This window comes from Eptatretus burgeri, chromosome 6 (genome assembly GCF_056783735.1).
Source record: "Eptatretus burgeri isolate ZD-2024b chromosome 6, Ebu_testis_v1, whole genome shotgun sequence".
Taxonomy (NCBI): Eukaryota; Metazoa; Chordata; class Myxini; order Myxiniformes; family Myxinidae; genus Eptatretus; species Eptatretus burgeri.
Window position 1 is genome coordinate 6,148,978 of NC_140966.1, and position 17,589 is coordinate 6,166,566.

General features: G+C 42.8%; 1 protein-coding gene across 6 annotated transcripts in view; it reads left to right on the plus strand.

Moving 5' to 3' along the window:
• The window catches only part of SLC38A10 (solute carrier family 38 member 10), a 56,442-nt gene extending 39,154 nt beyond the window's left edge, over positions 1 to 17,288 (plus strand). For all 6 annotated transcript variants that reach the window (XM_085883844.1, XM_085883842.1, XM_085883843.1 and 3 more), the window contains 2 exons: positions 3,866 to 4,576; positions 15,302 to 17,288. In XM_085883844.1, coding sequence (XP_085739970.1) covers positions 3,866 to 4,576; positions 15,302 to 16,104 — 1,514 coding nt within the window. In that variant the 3' untranslated portion in view covers positions 16,105 to 17,288. The remainder of the gene's footprint in view (positions 1 to 3,865; positions 4,577 to 15,301) is intronic.
• The last annotated feature ends 301 nt before the right edge of the window (positions 17,289 to 17,589 follow it).

Consider the following 17,589-nt stretch of genomic DNA (forward strand, 5'->3'; position numbering starts at 1 on the left):
CAGAGAGGTGACAGAATGGAAATACCATGGCTGCATGCGACGGCACACAGCTAGACCCCAGCTGTGTATCGTTCGGAAGAAGAATTTTTTTCTCAAGAGACACTGGATACCGTTGACTAGAGCAGCAGGGTCAGACAATGGCAGAGCTGAGCTGTTCAGGGAGTGGAGGTGTAAAACTGTATGTGCGCTGAAGGTGGACAAGGAAGCCGAAGTGTGAGGAATCTGTGAGTGGGTAGAGCATCACCTGTGGTGAAGTGATTCTTGTATTCTGCTTATAGGGGAATTCGCACAATGCGTTCCTCCAAGCCCATCCCTCGGTGTACTGCAGTTAGAGCGGACGGTGGTAGGCTCTTGACAGAGGAGTCCGAAGTGAAGGCCCGCTGGGCCGGTTACTTTGAGTGGCTGTACCAGGCTGATCCACCAGCTGTCGAGTTGGATGTCAGGGGTGTTAAAATCCCTAATGCTGACCCTCCAATCAACTGTGATCCACCTTCGTTTGTGGAAACGTAGGCTGCGGTGAACCGGCTGAAATGGGGTAAAGCTCATGGGATCTGTGGCATCCATGCTGAACTTCTCAAGGCTGGTGGAAATGTAGTACTTATATCATTGCATGGAGTTCTGTGCTCTGCCTGGAACACAGGCATCATCCCAACTGACTGGAAGAGGGGCCTTGTTGTACCTCTCTGGTAAGGGAAGGGTGATCGCCAAGACTGCAACAACTACCGAGGGGTGACGCTGCTCTCAGTGCCGGGCAAAGTCTTTCCTCTGATAATTCTTGGTGGGGTTTGTCATAATCTGCTTGAACACCAGCGTCCAGAGCAGTCAGGCTTTACATCAAAGAGGTCAACGATTGCCCGTTTCCTTGCTCTTCAGGTCCTCACCGAACGCAGACGAGAGTTTCGACAGGCGCTGCTTGCAGCCTATGCTGATCTCTACAAAGTGTTTGATTCAGTGAATCGGGATGCCCTCTTGAGGATTCTTGGTCTTCATGTGGTGTCACGAAAACTGATCAATCTGATGTCTGAACTATACTCTGGTACTGAGAATGCTGTGAGATGTGGTGATACCATCTCTGACTTATTTCCAGTTGTTACTGGAGTTTGTCAGGGGTGTGTACTGCTCCCCACATTTTTCAGCGCTTGTCTGGACTGCATTATGGGGATGATGTTTGAGAGATCAAGCTGCGGTGCATCGTTTGGGAATGTCAAGATCTCTGACCTTGATTTCGCAAATAATGCTGTCGTCTTTGTGGAGACTCCAGAGATCCTTTTGGGGCCCTCGAGGTGCTGAATGAGGAGTCGGAGCCACTGGGATTTCGGATTTCCTGGGTCAAAACTAAGATCCAGGCTTTCAATGACATCTTGGATGCTGCTATCTTGTCTGTACCTGTTTTTATTGAGGATGTCGAGGTCATGGAGAGATTCACTTACCTTGGCAATGATATTCATGTCTCTGCTGGCTGTGAGCCAGAAGTCAATCGATGTCTGCGTCGTGCCTGGGAAGTCATGGATTCACTGGATCATGGGGTGTGGCATTCTCGGTACTTGTGCAGGAGGATGAAAGTCCGAGTGTTCAGGTCCTCAGTTCATACAGTCTTGCTCTGCGGATGTGAGGCTTGGACTCTGACCAGGGATGTGAGATGGACACTTAATTCCTTTGGTGCCAGGTCTCTTCGGAGAATCCTTGTCTCTCGCTGGTCAGACTTTGTATCCAACGAGTGGTTGCTGTGAGAGACTCAAATGAGATTTATAAACTGCGGCTGTATGGACATGTGACTCATTTTCCTGATGCTGATCCTGCTCAGCAGATTCTCTCAGTGAGGGAGCCTTATGTGTAGAGGAGGCCAACGGGCCAACCATGTGCTTCATGGTTGCAGTAGGTTGATCGGCATCTCAAGGAGATGGAGATGGGCCAGGCATTTGCCTGGGAGATGGTCAGATGGAGACCCCTGGAGTATTGGCAGAAAGTGGACGCAGCAACGTGCTGCTCCAGCGCATGCTCCCATACCTGACCTGATATCCCACGGATAGCCGGTTTAAGGCTAAATTTGGACAGCATATCACCTCGACCGGTAGTTGCAATACGCCTCTCGTGTTACATGTGTGGTGAATAGCCAAACAAAGGCAACACCTTAATTTATTTCTCTCTTGGGTTTTCAATTCACCAAATTGTGGATGAAGGAACATGTGGCACACATAGCCTGAAGCAAAAAATATATATTTTATGCAGTACAAGACAGAAGGCACAGAATCCTCATCATAAAGACACAAAAAATAACCACAAGACTTGATAAACAAGCTTACTAAACTCCATGTATTTGCCCACACACAACAATGCACACATAACCGGCGAGTGTGGAACAGCAGTCAAAAATCCTCAGGTTGAACAGCAAGAAACTCGTGTGGCCCGAATGTCCCAGCTGCAAGATAGGCAGGCTAAGAGTGCTGCCAGCATCCAAAATATCCATAGCGGAGATTGTCAGTGCAGAAGAGAGGACAGGAATGCCGAGCCCCCGCCTTTAAAGACTTGCCCATCCCCTTCCTCACAGCGACAGCATCGTCCAAAAGGCAGCATGGACCCTGAGCAAGTCTTGTAGTTATTTATCCGGCTCTCGGTTGGGGGAACCGTGGCTGCCACACTCTGGCTCTCAGTTGGGTGCAGCGTCACTGCCAAGAACTGAAGGTCAATGGCACGTCTCCTAAATTCCTCCATTCAGGGGTCACCATGCCGAAGGGTCTTTCACCCAACCGATGGCAGGAACTTATTCCTCCTGCCTCGGTAGTCTGCGCGAATGGGGTGGAGTCGAGGGGTTCAGAGGGGAAACATGTTACGGCACACACTATGAGCAGCGGGCTGGTAGCATTCTCCGAAGAAATAATACGCATCATCTGACACTTGAAATTGCAGTAAAAGCATTTTTGTGTCGTTTTGCAATGACCAAATCGTTTTAGAACAGCACATATTTTTACTAGAACACATCAGTTCCACCTTGATTCATTGAATACATAAAATCTAAATTGCAAAAAAATCAGTGCTATGCAAGACTAGCAAGGCTACCCAGCGCTGGCTGGCTGGACGAGCTTTTCCCGCCAGTGGTTTTGGGACGCGCTGGCCATTGAAAAGCCATCGAGTAATTGGCCTCGTGGTAGTTACCTTTTACCTGCAGGCCGGCATCAGCACTGCCTGACCTTACAACCCAATATATACTTTCTAGCTGCCTTTGGCAGCCTCAAAATGGCCTTCAAGGTCAACATGCAGAAGCTTAAAACCTTGCCCAGATTCTGAAGTACCGACACCCCAAATTTGGGGCCTCCTAGATGCTACGTTTCAGCCGTGAAAGAGTAACAAACAAACACACACACTTAAAATGCACAAACACTTGAAAAAAAAATAAAATGCTTGTCGTCACAACCATGTCCATTTATGCAAGTGAATGCAACACCATATAAGTAATGCTGACTTTTATGACCAAATGTTCAGTGACGAGGTAGTGAATGCTTTGAATTGAATTTGGTTTGATGTTATGATCTATCCATGTACCATCACTCACTACAATGATGCATTGAATATGTTGGAGTGTGCTTGAGAAAGCAAGATTGGAAATGTTTGTTGAAGTAAACTTGCTTTTTAGCATCATCATCAGCAGCTGAAGATAATTTTATTATGGAGGAGAAAGGAAGAGACTGTAAAGCTGTAAATGAACCCCAGGGTATGACATGAGAGTGTAGTATAATTAACAGAATTCTGATCAATTTCTTCTCTGTGCAGTGATGTTAAAGAAATTGTTGCACAAATGCAAAAGTATGTTTTCAAAACCGAAATGTTTTGTTAAAAATTCCACTTATGAGTTTTTATGCCCCATTAGCCATTGCAGGGGAGGACTCGGAGAGAGAGAAACAGGAGCAAATAAATCTTGATGGCGGAAATGGACAGGAGGCTGAGAATATGGAGCGACTTCCGATTGTAGCTGAGCCGAAGGTCAAGGATGCTGCAGAAAAACGGGAGATTGGCAAGAGAGACGAGGTTGTAATGGCTGGAGGTGCTGAGATTCATGGTGATGTGCCAAGGATGGAAAACCATCATGAGGTTCATAAGGAAGAGGAGAAGAAAGAAGAAGAAAAGATCATGGTTGATTTACCACAAGTGGAGAACAGAGTTGTTGCCACTGTGAATACAGATGTCGCGAGGGTAATCGATGCTCAAGCAAAGGCTGATGGTAAAGGTGAACTGGTAATGGATAGGGAAAAGATGAAAGGTTTACAGCTCAATGCAGAAGAAGCAGGTGTTGGAGCGCCCGCAGTAGCGGGGGCTAAGGAGAAAGGCGTTGAGGATGTGATCCTGGAGCAGCCAAAAATGGAGCGGCGAGTCGAACGGGCGGTGGTGAAGACCGCAGATGAGGGAAGGGTCGATCGACAGGATGCACCTCCTGAGGGAAGGCACGAACTCCTCGAGCTCATTAAGGAACAGCAGGAGCAGCAAAAGCGCTTGCTGGAACAACAAGTGAAACTACTCGCTGTAATCGAAGAGCAGCACTTGGAGATGCACCATGGACAAGTTCCACGACAGGATTTGCAAGGTGTGATTTGTTTGCTTGTAATTAACAGAAAACCTCTACGAAAGTTTTTCAAAATGTTCCTGCCTTTCTTTTTGCACTCATTGTTTTGCTTTTATTTTACATTTTCATCTTTGTTCGTGCTGCCCACATCTGTAACTGATCTGTCACTCATTTCTCAAAGTTTGCAAGTCAGTGATTGTGCATTTGAATGCACATTGACACAATAATGTGCATCTGAGCAGGTCCTAAGACACAAATGCATCGTTTCCATCTGTGCAACATGCTCGAATAATTAAACACAAAATTAATTTTAAAATTTTTTATTCAAGGAATCCTTCAAGAGGTAAGAAATCTGTTTTTCACCTTGCAAGCAATAACCAATCCACCAATATGGGCTCCCAGACCTACCGACCTACCTCAATGTAAACTGTGCATGTCATACGGAAGACTGATAGTGTGTGATGAAATATCAATCTCTGAACATTGAATGCTGAAAAATTTGAGTGATATTTACAAAACATGACAAATATTGATTATCTCGGCCATCGAAGGTGGACGGAGGTTATGTTTTCAACCGTTTTCTGTCTGTCTGCGAGCAGGATATCTCAAAAAGCTAAGAATGGATTCGGACGGAGTGATAAGGATGGATTGCTTAGATTTTGGTGAAGATCTCGATCCTGATATGAGAATTATTTATTTATTTATTTAAAGCGATTCTTGACGATTAAGAGACGGGACAAAAATGATATATCACAATATCTCAAAAAGTTATCGATGGATTTGGTCGAAACTTGGTGGATAGGTTGGGTGTTTGACAAGGAAGAATTGATTCGATTGTGGTGAAGATCCGAATTGGATCCGGAAAGGACAATTTTTAAAGTGATTTTTTTCACCATTGAGAGATCGGACCAAAAACTATATACTGTGTAGCATGATGTCTCAAAAAGTTGTGGTTATATTATTAGTCCATGGGCCAGGACCAGAAATTTTACTTACTGGTACAATCTCAGGGGGCAAAGTCTAATGATGATTTTTTTTAAAATTAGTTTATGTCTATGACATATATTTTGGTTTTGTAACCATTGCTGAGGGGTAGCTTAGTAGTGGTAATCAGAAGTTTAATGTGCCCACACCAGGAGACATTTTGTTCTCAGAATACACACACACACACACACACACACACACACACACACACACACACACACACACACACACACACACACACACACACACACACACACACACACACACACACACACACACACACAAGCATTTAAAGGCCATTTTCCCCGCTAAAGCAGGGGTTAGCCTTGCGGGCCCCATGACAATCTTCTCCACTTTACCCTGTTTTCTGCATCTCCCCTTCTTAATCCCCTTGCCCACATTTCCTCTTCCACCACATTTAGCCAAGTTTTTCTCGGTCTTCCCCGTCCTCTACTTCCGACTACACTCATTTCCAACACTCCTCTCACCCAGTCACTTTCATCCTTCCTCAACACATGACCCAACCATCTCAACCTGTTTCTCTTCACAACCTCCATCACAGACTCTATTCCCATCATCTTCCGCAAGTTATCATTTGTCTTCCTCTCTCTCAACGATACTCCACACATCCACCGAACCATTCGCATTTCCACCCTTTCCAGCATTTGTTGCTGCTCCATGTTCAGTACCCATGTCTCACTCCCATAAATCATCGTACTCCTCACACATGTAGCATACACCTTTCCCTTCAGCTTCAACGACACTCCCCTCTTTGTCAGCACGCCACTCAGTTCCCGAAACTTCTTCCATGCACATCTCACTCTAGCAACCGTCGAAGAGTCTGATCCACCTTCTCCATTCAGCATGTCTCCGAGATAGCAAAATGTTTTCACCCCTTCCAGATTCACACCATCTCCAAGATCCAATTCAACAATTCCTTCATCTGCTGCTCCCTCTGCACACCTTACACTTGAATGTAGTTGCCACACTGGTTAATGACCCTTTCACCCCACTACATTTTCGATGAACCCATTCAGCACACATTGTACACTGAATGGAGTTCACTCCGACACCCTTCCTGCACACAGCACACGGCCACTTCCCAGTCCTTTCAACCTCACCACATGCTTTACCACTTGCCATCACCTTTGTCTTTCCGATATTCACCTTCAAACCTTTTGCCTCCATACATTCTCAGAATGTTTCCATGTTATCTCGGCAGCCTTTGCGGTCAAAGACGCGTACGATCTTGGACAGCTATAGACATTATATTTTGGCGAGCGAGTGATTCAGCACTTTGTTGACAGTTGACATTTGTGCTGCAGGAGCATTGATGGTGGGTAGATAGCCAATGTCCTCGAGGACTGTGATGTCACCTCAATTCAGGATATTGAAGCAGTCCAGCTGTTGATTGATTGGTCTTCTTCCTATGATATGTGGGCCATAACCCAGATGAGGTTCTTCCATCTCGTAGGCAGGACAATGGCAGAGTCAACATCAACACTCAGTTTGAGGTGGCCCCTCTCTTTGCTCAACATTGTATGTGGGCAGCATCATTGGTGAGGTTCTGATGCTTCTTCTTTGTCTTTTCAACAGGAGGCAAGGTTTTAGCTGGCTTGCAGAGCAATTCCATTGACTCTGTGGTATGTCCCCTCACCCCTGCTGGTCACTTCAAGTCGGTCAATGTTGTTTCAGGCTCGGGTCGTGAAAACTTCAGGATGGGTGTTTGTTGGAAGGTCAACATTATCTTACATTATCTTTTGACACCAAGAGCTTCTGTAAGCACAAGGCTGTGTCAATTTCTTCCATCTGGGAGTAGGATGGTAGGAGTAGGATACACTATGACCAAGTAGGGGGGAAGTCGGTTGCGGGTCTGTATGAGCTCTACAATCCCAGTCAGAGACTTCACTGCAAATGGCAAAATGACATGTTTGGGTGGCTTTGTCTTGCCATATATCAAGTTGTGACCAAATGAGCTTCCAAGCCATTGAACTCTTTGGGATGCATGGCTATTGTCCTTGGTACCTGCCTGCAAATATCCTAGAAAGAGGGTGACAGACTCTGGGATGATGGGTCCATTCTCCTCTGCTTCCACTACCAGTGGTGGCCAGGCCTGGGGGAAATCTTGCTTTCTGACATCTGCTCTCACCTGAAGAGCTGCCTTTGCTTTAGCATCTTCTGTAGTTAGTGTTTCAGAGTCTGCAGCTCCGCTTTCAGTGTCCTTGGCAAGTTCAGTTATTAAGTTGTCAGGATTGAGAAGAAGTTTCCCTTTCTCATTGGCAAAGATGTCTAGGGCTTCACCAAACTCACTTTCTAGCCTTTGGTGGAGGTGATTCATAAAGGAGTCCTTCACCTGTTCAATAACAAGAGATTTCATGGATGCAACCAGTTTAAATGTGAGATCGGCCATTGCTATCACTTGGGGTTGGTGAAAAGTTCATTCCTGATGAATAGGACTTCGAGCCACTTCATACTGAACTTTTTAATTGTTGTCTTCATCAGGTGTTACACTGCTGACAGCCTTTTCCTCGCTTGTGTAGGATTTGTAGCACAACCTATGTTGGTGTCCTTCTGCTGCTACATGGTCTCTGCTGACAATTGTCAGCAATCTACTCTCCATTTTCTTCACAGATGCATTTCTGATGCTGGCATCTGCTCGCAGCTGCTCGAATTGTACAAGGGATTTTCTTGTTTTTCTCTCCGCGAAGAAACTAGTTGGCTTTCCGACAAAAGATGCATTCTTCCTCATAAACTCTGAGATGTCAAGGTTGATCCTTGCCTGGATGATTTCCGAGAACTGGATTTATTTTCAGACTCATCTGTCTTTTCCTGTTTTGTGCTGATAGCATTAAGAAGTCTCTTCATCATGAAGATATTGCGGAATTTTTTGATGAGAGTAAACTGCTGGGATTTCTCCATCAGTTAAGTGTTTCGCAAGGTCCAACAGAGCATATTTTCTCATCCGAGTTGCATTCAGCAAAGTGTTCCATGAGTCTAAAATTTGAGGGGATACCGGCTTTGAGTCTGTTTCCTGGTCATAGCAATGGATGAGGCGATCCACGTGCAGCCGCGTTGAAGGCAACGTGTTGCTTGTCTCACTAGTGTGTATTTTCATTGAAGCACCTCTAAATACGATAATTCCGACTTGAGAAACTTAATTACTCAAGTAAAGGAAGGGTGGCAACTGAAAGCAAGTTTGCATACATCCGCAACAAGCAAATGAAAAACAAAACGGGGCTTCTCACCCCAGCATCATGACATCACTTATCCATCTTATCTTGATGTTATCATGATAGGAAGTGATTACAGCCGAGCCACAAAAAAAGTCATCCACCTGCCTTTGTTGCCAACAAATAGTCAACGATACCTGCTTCTCCTTGTGACTAACAATACACATGTAGATCAATGCTGTCTGCTGGTTAAATGAAACACTAAAATGTAAAAAAATAATTAAACTCTGAACCTAAATTCACACACACACGCCGAGTGAAAACTAGGCGTGTGTGTGTGTGTGTTTCTGGGGCATGCTACATTTATTTAAAAGTCTTTTCTTCTGTTTAAAGGACCATACCATAGCCACCAGTGTCGTAGGGAGTAGACATGTAATGGTGTTTAATGAATGAAGTAGGTAATGTGCTAGAAAAGGGATAAAGCTACTCATAAGAAAAGGTTATCACATGCTTTCGTACTTCAAGGGGCGGTACAAATAATTTGGCACCATTTAAATCCCCCCCCCTTACTCACTCCAGATGGTACCGACATCTCTTCTGGCCCATGGATTATATGTAATAGATAGGCCGACCACGATTAAGTGATTGTTTTTCAAAGAATTCAGAAGTTACCAAAAGCATTTACAGTTGGACTTTCAACCTCAATTAGGGTTGCTGTCAAGGCGTCAGTGTTTATACTTTACACAGTCATCTTTTATTTATTTCTCTTTCTTCATGGATGTGTGCACATACTTAGTTGCACTGCTAATAATCAAACCTTTGTTAACCTCTGCCATCGAAGATGGACGGAGGTTACTGTTTTCACCCCTGTCTGTTTGTTTGTTACTTACGAAATCTAAAGATTTCGTAAGTATATTGATGACTTCCGTTTCTGTTTGTTACTTACGAAATCTAAAGATTTCGTAAGTATATTGATGCCTTCCGTTTCTGTTTGTTTGTTTGTTTGTTTGTTAGTTTGTTTGTTAGTTTGTTTGTTTGTTACTGACGAAATCTAAAGATTTCGTAAGTATATTGATGCCTTCCCTTTCTGTTTGTTTGTAGGCACGATAACTTGAGAACGGAAGAAGCTACCAATGTCAAATTACACCACGTGATTCAGGAGGGTGATGGCTAGTGCTGATTAGATTTTGGTCAAAATCGGTCAAAGGTCAAGGTCACGGTGAGGTCAAACATTCGATTTTTGATGGTTTGGTACAGATAACTCGAACGGAAGAAGCTACCAATGTCAAATTACACCACGTGATTCAGGAGGCTGATTGCTAGTGCTGATTAGATTTTGGTCAAAATCGGTCAAAGGTCAAGGTCACAGTGAGGTCAAACATCCAAAACATTCGATTTTTGATGGTTTGGTACAGAATCATCGTAGAAACTTCTGGTTTGCGTCGCTACCTTCTCAAGAGACAGCTTTTATTAGACAAGGTCAGAGGTCAAGTTGACGATTTCATAAGTACCAGTGTATGACTACTTGTTTGTTTGTTTGTAGGCACGATAACTCGAACGGAAGAAGCTACCAATGTCAAATTACAACACGTGATTCAGGAGGGTGATGGCTCATGCTGATTAGATTTTGGTCAAAATCGGTCAAAGGTCAAGGTCACGGTAAGGTCAAATATTTGATTTTTGATGGTTTGGTACAGATAACTCGAACGGAAGAAGCTACCAATGTCAAATTACACCACGTGATTCAGGAGGCTGATGGCTCGTGCTGATTAGATTTTGGTCAAAATCGGTCAAAGGTCAAGGCCACAGTGAGGTCAAACATCCAAAAAATGATAACTCGAGAACGGAAGAAGCTTCCAATGTCAAATTACACCACGTGATTCAGGAGGGTGGTGGCTAGCGCTGATTATATTTTGGTCAAAATCGGTCAAAGGTCAAGGTCACAGTGAGGTCAAACATCCAAAACATTCAATTTTTGATGGTTTGGTACAGAATCATCGTAGAAACTTCTGGTTTGTGTCGCTACCTTCTCAAGAGACAGCTTTTATTAGACAAGGTCAGAGGTGAAGTTGACGATTTCGTGTTAGAGAAATTTTTTTTTTTTTTGCATTTCTACATGTTTTAAGTGATCTCCAACCCCCCCCCCCGCCCAATTTTTTTTACCCCTCTCCCCCCCAAAAAAAAATCGAGAATTTTTTTTTTGCATTTCTACATGTTTTAAGCGATTTCCAACCCCCCCCCAAAAAAAATTGTACCCCCAAAAATTGTTAGAGAAAATTATTTTTCTTTTTGCATTTCTACATATTTTAAGTGATTTCTAACCCCCCCCAAAAAAATTGTTTGAGAAGAATTTTTTTTTTGCATTTTTACATGTTTTAAGTGATTTCCACCCCCCCCCCAAAAAAGGGGAAAAAAACTTTTTTGCATTTCTACATGTTTTAAGTGATTTCCACCCCCCCCCAAAAAAGGGGAAAAAAACTTTTTTGCATTTCTACATGTTTTAAGTGATTTCCAGACCCCCCCCCAAAAAAATTGTTTGAGAAAAAAAAAATTTTGCAACTTTTTTTTCAACAAAATTTAGATTTTTTTTTGGCATTTTTACATGTTTTAAGTGATTTCCAACCCCCCCCCCCCCAAAAAAAAAAAATCTTGGAGAAAAGAACTATAACTCTCAGCACTGTTGACATCATATTTAATGAATACGATATAAGGTTCACTTGAGTGACCCAGCAGTATTGGCGGCGGAGGTTTTGCACTCTCCTGAGTGCTCCCCCTCTAGTTGATGGTTTGGTACAGAATCATCGTAGAAACTTCTGGTTTGCGTCGCTACCTTCTCTCGAGACAGCTTTTATTAGACAAGGTCAGAGGTCAAGTTGACGATTTCGTAAGTACCAGTCTATGACTGCTTGTTTGTTTTTTTGTGAACAGTATTACGGAAAAACTCCTGGACGGATTTCGACAAAACTTGGTGGGGGGATGAGGTATGGTCCAAGGATCATGCCATTCGATTTTGGACTTGGTCCAAAGTCCAATATGGCCGCTATTGCGGCAATTTTGAAAAAATATTTGAATTTTTTTTTTTGCATTTGTACATGTTTTAAATGATTTCCAACCAAAAAAAAAAATTGTTAGAGAAAAAAATAACAAATTTTGCAACTTTTTAAAAAAAAAATTTCGATTTTTTTTTTTTTTTTTGGCATTTCTACATGCACGTCGATCTAGTTTGGTTTATTCAATCATGGTTCAGTAGAGTCTGATCCGTTTTGACCTACAATGAATAGGATATCAGGTTCACTTAAGTGACCCAGCAGTATTGGCGGCGGAGGTTTTGCACTCTACCGAGTGCTCCCCCTCAAGTTTTTCTTGTGAAAGAAAGAAATCTTACACAAAGTTATTGAACATAATTCAAAATTTAAAAATAATTATGCACAAATCTATTAGTGTGTCCGTCCGTCCTTCATAACTCCAAAACCATGAAACCGATCAGCCTGAAACGTTGCATGCGCACTAAAGGAACACACCTTTTGATGATAATTAATCGTTCACCTCCGTGAAAGGCTTGTCCTTGGTCAGCCCAACTTCACCTCGCAGGGTCTTAGCCATAATTTTGATCAGCCTGCTGAATATGCCTTGCCTTGAAAACACCATCGACTCTGATGAACTAATGAAAGTGTATAATCGAAATATGATTTTGGATTTGAGGATTGGATCTCATGTACTAAACAACTGTCGAAATCTGGAGTAAAATCTGAAAATTTTAAAGAAATTACCGATTCTTAATATGGAATAAGCAAAGCCGAGAAGCGAACGTAGAATTCTTCTTACATTCGATGCTGCAATTTCCGGTTACTTCGGTCTGGATTCGGGATCAGCGATCAAATAATGTAAATCACGATTAAAAATTATTTTTTGATGATGTGGGAGATATCTTTATTAAAATCAGTGGAGGAAATATACACCATGTCTGATATTTGGGTCTTTCATGTCTCCGACGATGCCTTTATCTCCTGGGACGCATCATTCCCCATGACAAAACCGGAAGCAAAAGGGTCATAGCCGACGACACGGATTTCAAATTTCCAGGGTATTGTGTTGTTGTTGTTGTTGTTGTTGTTTCCTATTCTCTCATGTGCACGTGTTGAGTATGAAGCTCACTACATTCGCTATAATTAAGTGTATAAGCATATTTATTTAAGGAAGGCTATGATCCCACCTTCTCCATATTTACACAAGAACGTGAAATTGCCAAAGCATTAAACTTAGCTTTTTCTACTGTTCCAACAATTATATTAAGTGAAGAAAATATGAAGGAATATGCCCGAAGTGTAACTTCATTGAGTGCAACAAAAATAATTTTATAGCAGGTGAAAGCTCCCGCGGCTTGAGCAGTGGGCTGGGTGACCGCGGATCGGTTCTCTGTGGGGAAATCTCTGGAGTTTGGAAGGCAAAATAAATTAGAGGATGAGAATGAGTAAAATGAACTACGAGTTCAAGAGAGAATTGAAAAATGTTTTCAGTGGCTCCAAAGCAATGCATCTCCACTCCATGGCAGGATGGCCGAAAGGTACACACACTCGCTCTAAGCTGTCTATCCTAGGTTTGAATCTCAATCCAGGTATAAACTATCATTCCTGTGTTTCATAGGCTAGGTGATAATCGATGTATGTGCCATCCCTCAGATGGACATTAAACTGGGCATCACATCTGCTGGAATTAGTTGGCGACGTCCTTCACGAAGAGTAGGGGAGCTATCCCTGGCATCCTGGCCAAATTCAAAATTCCTGCTCTAACCTACAGGGGCACTGCATCATCAGCACTGCCACACCCTCAGTCAATGATGCTACTCGCAGCTTTGTGTGACACAGGAAAAAATAAGACGACCAGACCTCGATGTATAGTATTTTGTTGTAATAATATTTTAATTAATTTACTCGATTGTGAAAATTTTAAAACGAGCCATTTTGATCCGTATACCTGTGTCGTTGTTTAGAGAGTGTGTTCTGATTGTCTGACAACAAAACAGATCTCGAACATCTTTTTCACTTGGTCAACCATATGTGGGCTGTTCTGGAGTTGAAACACCAAACGATTTACATTTTATGGCCCTTGATGGGGGAAAAAAAAACATTCAATGTTGTCTCCCCAAAAACATTACTCTACGATAATATGTTTAATTTTGTTGATATTTCTGTTCAATATTTTAAATAAAATAATTGATAAATAAAAAAATGTTCAATATTTTGCAGCTTGGTGCTGGTGATAGGTTTCTAAATCTGTGCTTAATTGTGGTATTTCAATAGATGTACGTTAGATCCCAGACAACGCTGGGTACCTTTGTGGGAGGAAGGGAAAGGGAGGAGGGAGGGAAAGGGTGGGGATGGGAGGAGGGAGGGAAAGGGTGGAGATGGGAGGGAGAAAGGGAGGGAAAGGGGTGGAGATGGGAGGGAGAAAGGGAGGGAAAGGGGTGGAGGTGGGAGGAGGGAGGGAAAGGTGGGGTGAGAGGAGGCAGGGGAAGCACCTTTGGGTATCAAAGCTAAACGGTACAAAAGAAAGCTGCTTACTATGACATCAGAGCTGTATGCTACTGGTCCAGTACTTTTGAGTGCTGTGGTTTGGTACAAGACTAAGCCCTTTACTGTCATTTATGTGAATGTCATATAGTGATTTTAATTGCAATGACATTTATTTTTGCAAATAGGCATTGGACTGCACATTAGTCTGTTCTGCACATTAGTTTAATTTTCAAGTCTCTCAATTCTTCAGGTCACTAATCGACTTCATGCTTGGGAGCATGATGCCCAATGTGGGGTACAGCTTTACTGTCCTGCCTTTTGGAGGTGTCTCTTAGCCTACCAGCACTTCCATTGGACAGTCTCAACCTTTTGTCCTTTGACTCTTTACTTCACAAATGATCAATTCCCATTTTATCTTTGTAATCAACCGACAATTTAATATATAAAAAAAATTTAGATCCGATGTACCATACTCTATTACTGAGCATCAGTGCTGCTGAAACAGTTTCTTTGCAAGGGTCATGTTGGGAGGTTTGCCATACCTCTCCCATCAGTAGTTAAAGCAGGAGGAATAGCTCGCCTACTTTTCATGAAGGACACGATGGGATCTTTAACGTTCACTAACTAATGCTGGCAGACGGGACACCCAGTTTAACGTCCATCCCAGGGACGGCAAACACATTGATGAATCACCCTGCCTGTGAAACACCAGGTTGACAGTTTATAGATGGGTCGGGATTCTAAACCAGGCTCGACGGCTTACATTTGACTGCCCATTAAATAATTACCAATTTTATCCTTCCTACCAGTTGCAATTTATCTTGGGATTGGCATACTGCTCTTGCCTTCTGCACTCAATGCATCTACATAAGTGGTAAGGCATAGAGCATTTATTGTTGACATCTTTTGTGAAAGGTTTTATCGAAAATTGCAAACTGGATACATTGCTACTTCTCACTTACCAATTTCTTTCAGGGTGCGATAAGCTCAAAAGATGCTTGCTTTGCATTCACAGTTGGCAAACACAGTGAGGCTTGTTCTCTCATTGCTTTTATTTGTGTGTTTTTTTTTTTTAATAGATGCCAAAGGTTCTCAAGTGGAATTGGCCAATGCAGAGGATGATGCCCAACTCAGAGTTGAAGGCATGGTACCGGAAGCCCATAGATTGGCCATTGAGGATTCTAAACCTGAAGTGGATGATGGGTTCATACCTGCCTTGCCAAAGGTTGCTGACGACACTGATCCGAGGAAAATTGCTGAACATCGAGATAACAGCCAGGTTGTCAATAATAATCAAATTAATAATCTTGTACCAGTTGGAGCCCCACATCCTTTGGTTTCTAGAGCAAAGGATGAGCTACCAACTACAAATGTTTTGCTTGTTGATGCTGGAGTAGATGGAAAGGAAACAAGGAACGAAAGAAAAAATGGTGTCACTGTGTCAGGTAAAGTGATACCACCTGCAGTGCAAGTGAAAAAGTCGAATGAGGGAGAATTATCCAAGAAAGTTGATGGCCTAGATCCTGTAGATTCAGCAAAAGCATATGAAAGAGTTGTACAGGTTGGAGATTTAGAAGTGGAAGAACAGAAGAGAATGGAGAGCAGGATTGTAAGAGAAGCACAGGATGGCCTGCATGCTCGGGTAGAGGATCCAGGAGATGGGCATTCTCCGAAAAAGAAGCGGATGGCATTGGATCCTGAGCAACAAGACCCAAGGTCGCTGGTGAAATGTGAAAACCAGGATTGCTCAAGAGAAGTGAACAAACCCGATGGCAACAGGTTAGAGGATGGACAAATAGCAGAGGGAGACATGGCAATGGCTAGACAGCATATTAGTGTTTTGAGCCGACATTTGCAGCAACTTCAAAGCAACGAACAGTGATGAATCGAGTGGCATTGTGAGGATGTAATGTAAAGGGTAGGAGTGCAATAAAAAGTGGTTAAAGCATTTGCTCAGCAACCAAGTATCGTTTGCCGCATCTATTCGGTTGCGAAGAAAACCATCGTTAGTGACTCAGCAAATGGATGTTTTACCCACAAACACAGGTTTGTTCGAGTTGTAAACTGTTGTGCAAATGTTTTGTGAAAAACAAAAGGAAGTGCCTTTTCATTAGTTGCGTTGCTGTATGAGCTTCAAGAGTCATTGTTCTCCTGGCAAAGATGGTATAACGACGTCTCATGGCTCAGCTATTTCAAGTCAAAAAGATCCATCCTCATCATGGAGGGGAAATGAAGACGCTTGGAATGACAAATGGAGTTCGAGTAACGTGTGCACGTGAGATCAAGGCTCTTTTCCCTTTAAGTTTCTTTCATTTCAATCCTCCAATCCACTTGGCATTTCCTCATCATTCCTGCTCTTCTTCCAAGCTGCGACTTCTGCGTGAAAATAGAACTGCTTTGTGTGGAAGTATCTTGTTGAGCTGTTTTTGTAACTTGATGAAATTTCTTCTTCTTCACACTAATTTCTCACTTTTCGTTTGACCTTCATCTCTGCCTGTCTTCCTTTTCCCTCCCAATGTGTTCTGTAAAATACACGTACATGTTTACTTTTTGCAGTTGTAATATCAGAGTTGGTTGTTGCGTTCAATTATTTTAGATCAAAACTAGCGAGCTGGCATTAAATGGGAACGCACTTGTGGTTTCGCCATTCTTGACAATCACAGTGATGTTTATTAGTCGGTTTCTTGTCCACCTGTTCCCCACAACCTGTCGGTGTATAACGTTCCGTTCTACGTCATTAACTTTTTCCCCGGGAAAAATGGTTTTCATCTTAAAGACCATAAAGTAATTGGAGCCCCGAATAATAATAATAATAATAATGATAAATATGAACTTCAGCAAAGGTATCCTCAAAGTTTTTCTTGATTGTGGATACAATAATGTTATTATTAAATGTCGCTTGACCAGGAAAAGGCTTTTGGGATTCCTGCACATCACGGATCAGGTTTGACTTGATTAATTGAAAACAGTGAATGCTGTTGGATGTTCTTGCTTCATTTTGTAAATGCAGTTTGTTCCTTTTGAAGTGCAAATGTCTTTAATAAAAGATTAGCTTTTTTTGTTTAACCTTTGTGTGACGATACTTATTAACAATTCTTAAACATGCTTGGTGTTGGCTTAATGGTTCGGGTGGTGGGCTTGGGATCCAAGGATCCTGAGTTCAAATCGCACTCAGCTGTTGAATTAACACCAGGTGGGGTTAACTCAACCAGTCATTCTTCCAAGGTGGGAAAAAATGAGTGCCAGCTTGCTGGTAACCTGTGTCGGAGTGGCGACCCGTCCAGGATTGTGTCCCATAGCCAAGGAGACTGCTTAGGCAGCACCAACGCTCTGCACAGATTATGGTCCTAATGGATGGATGGATGGA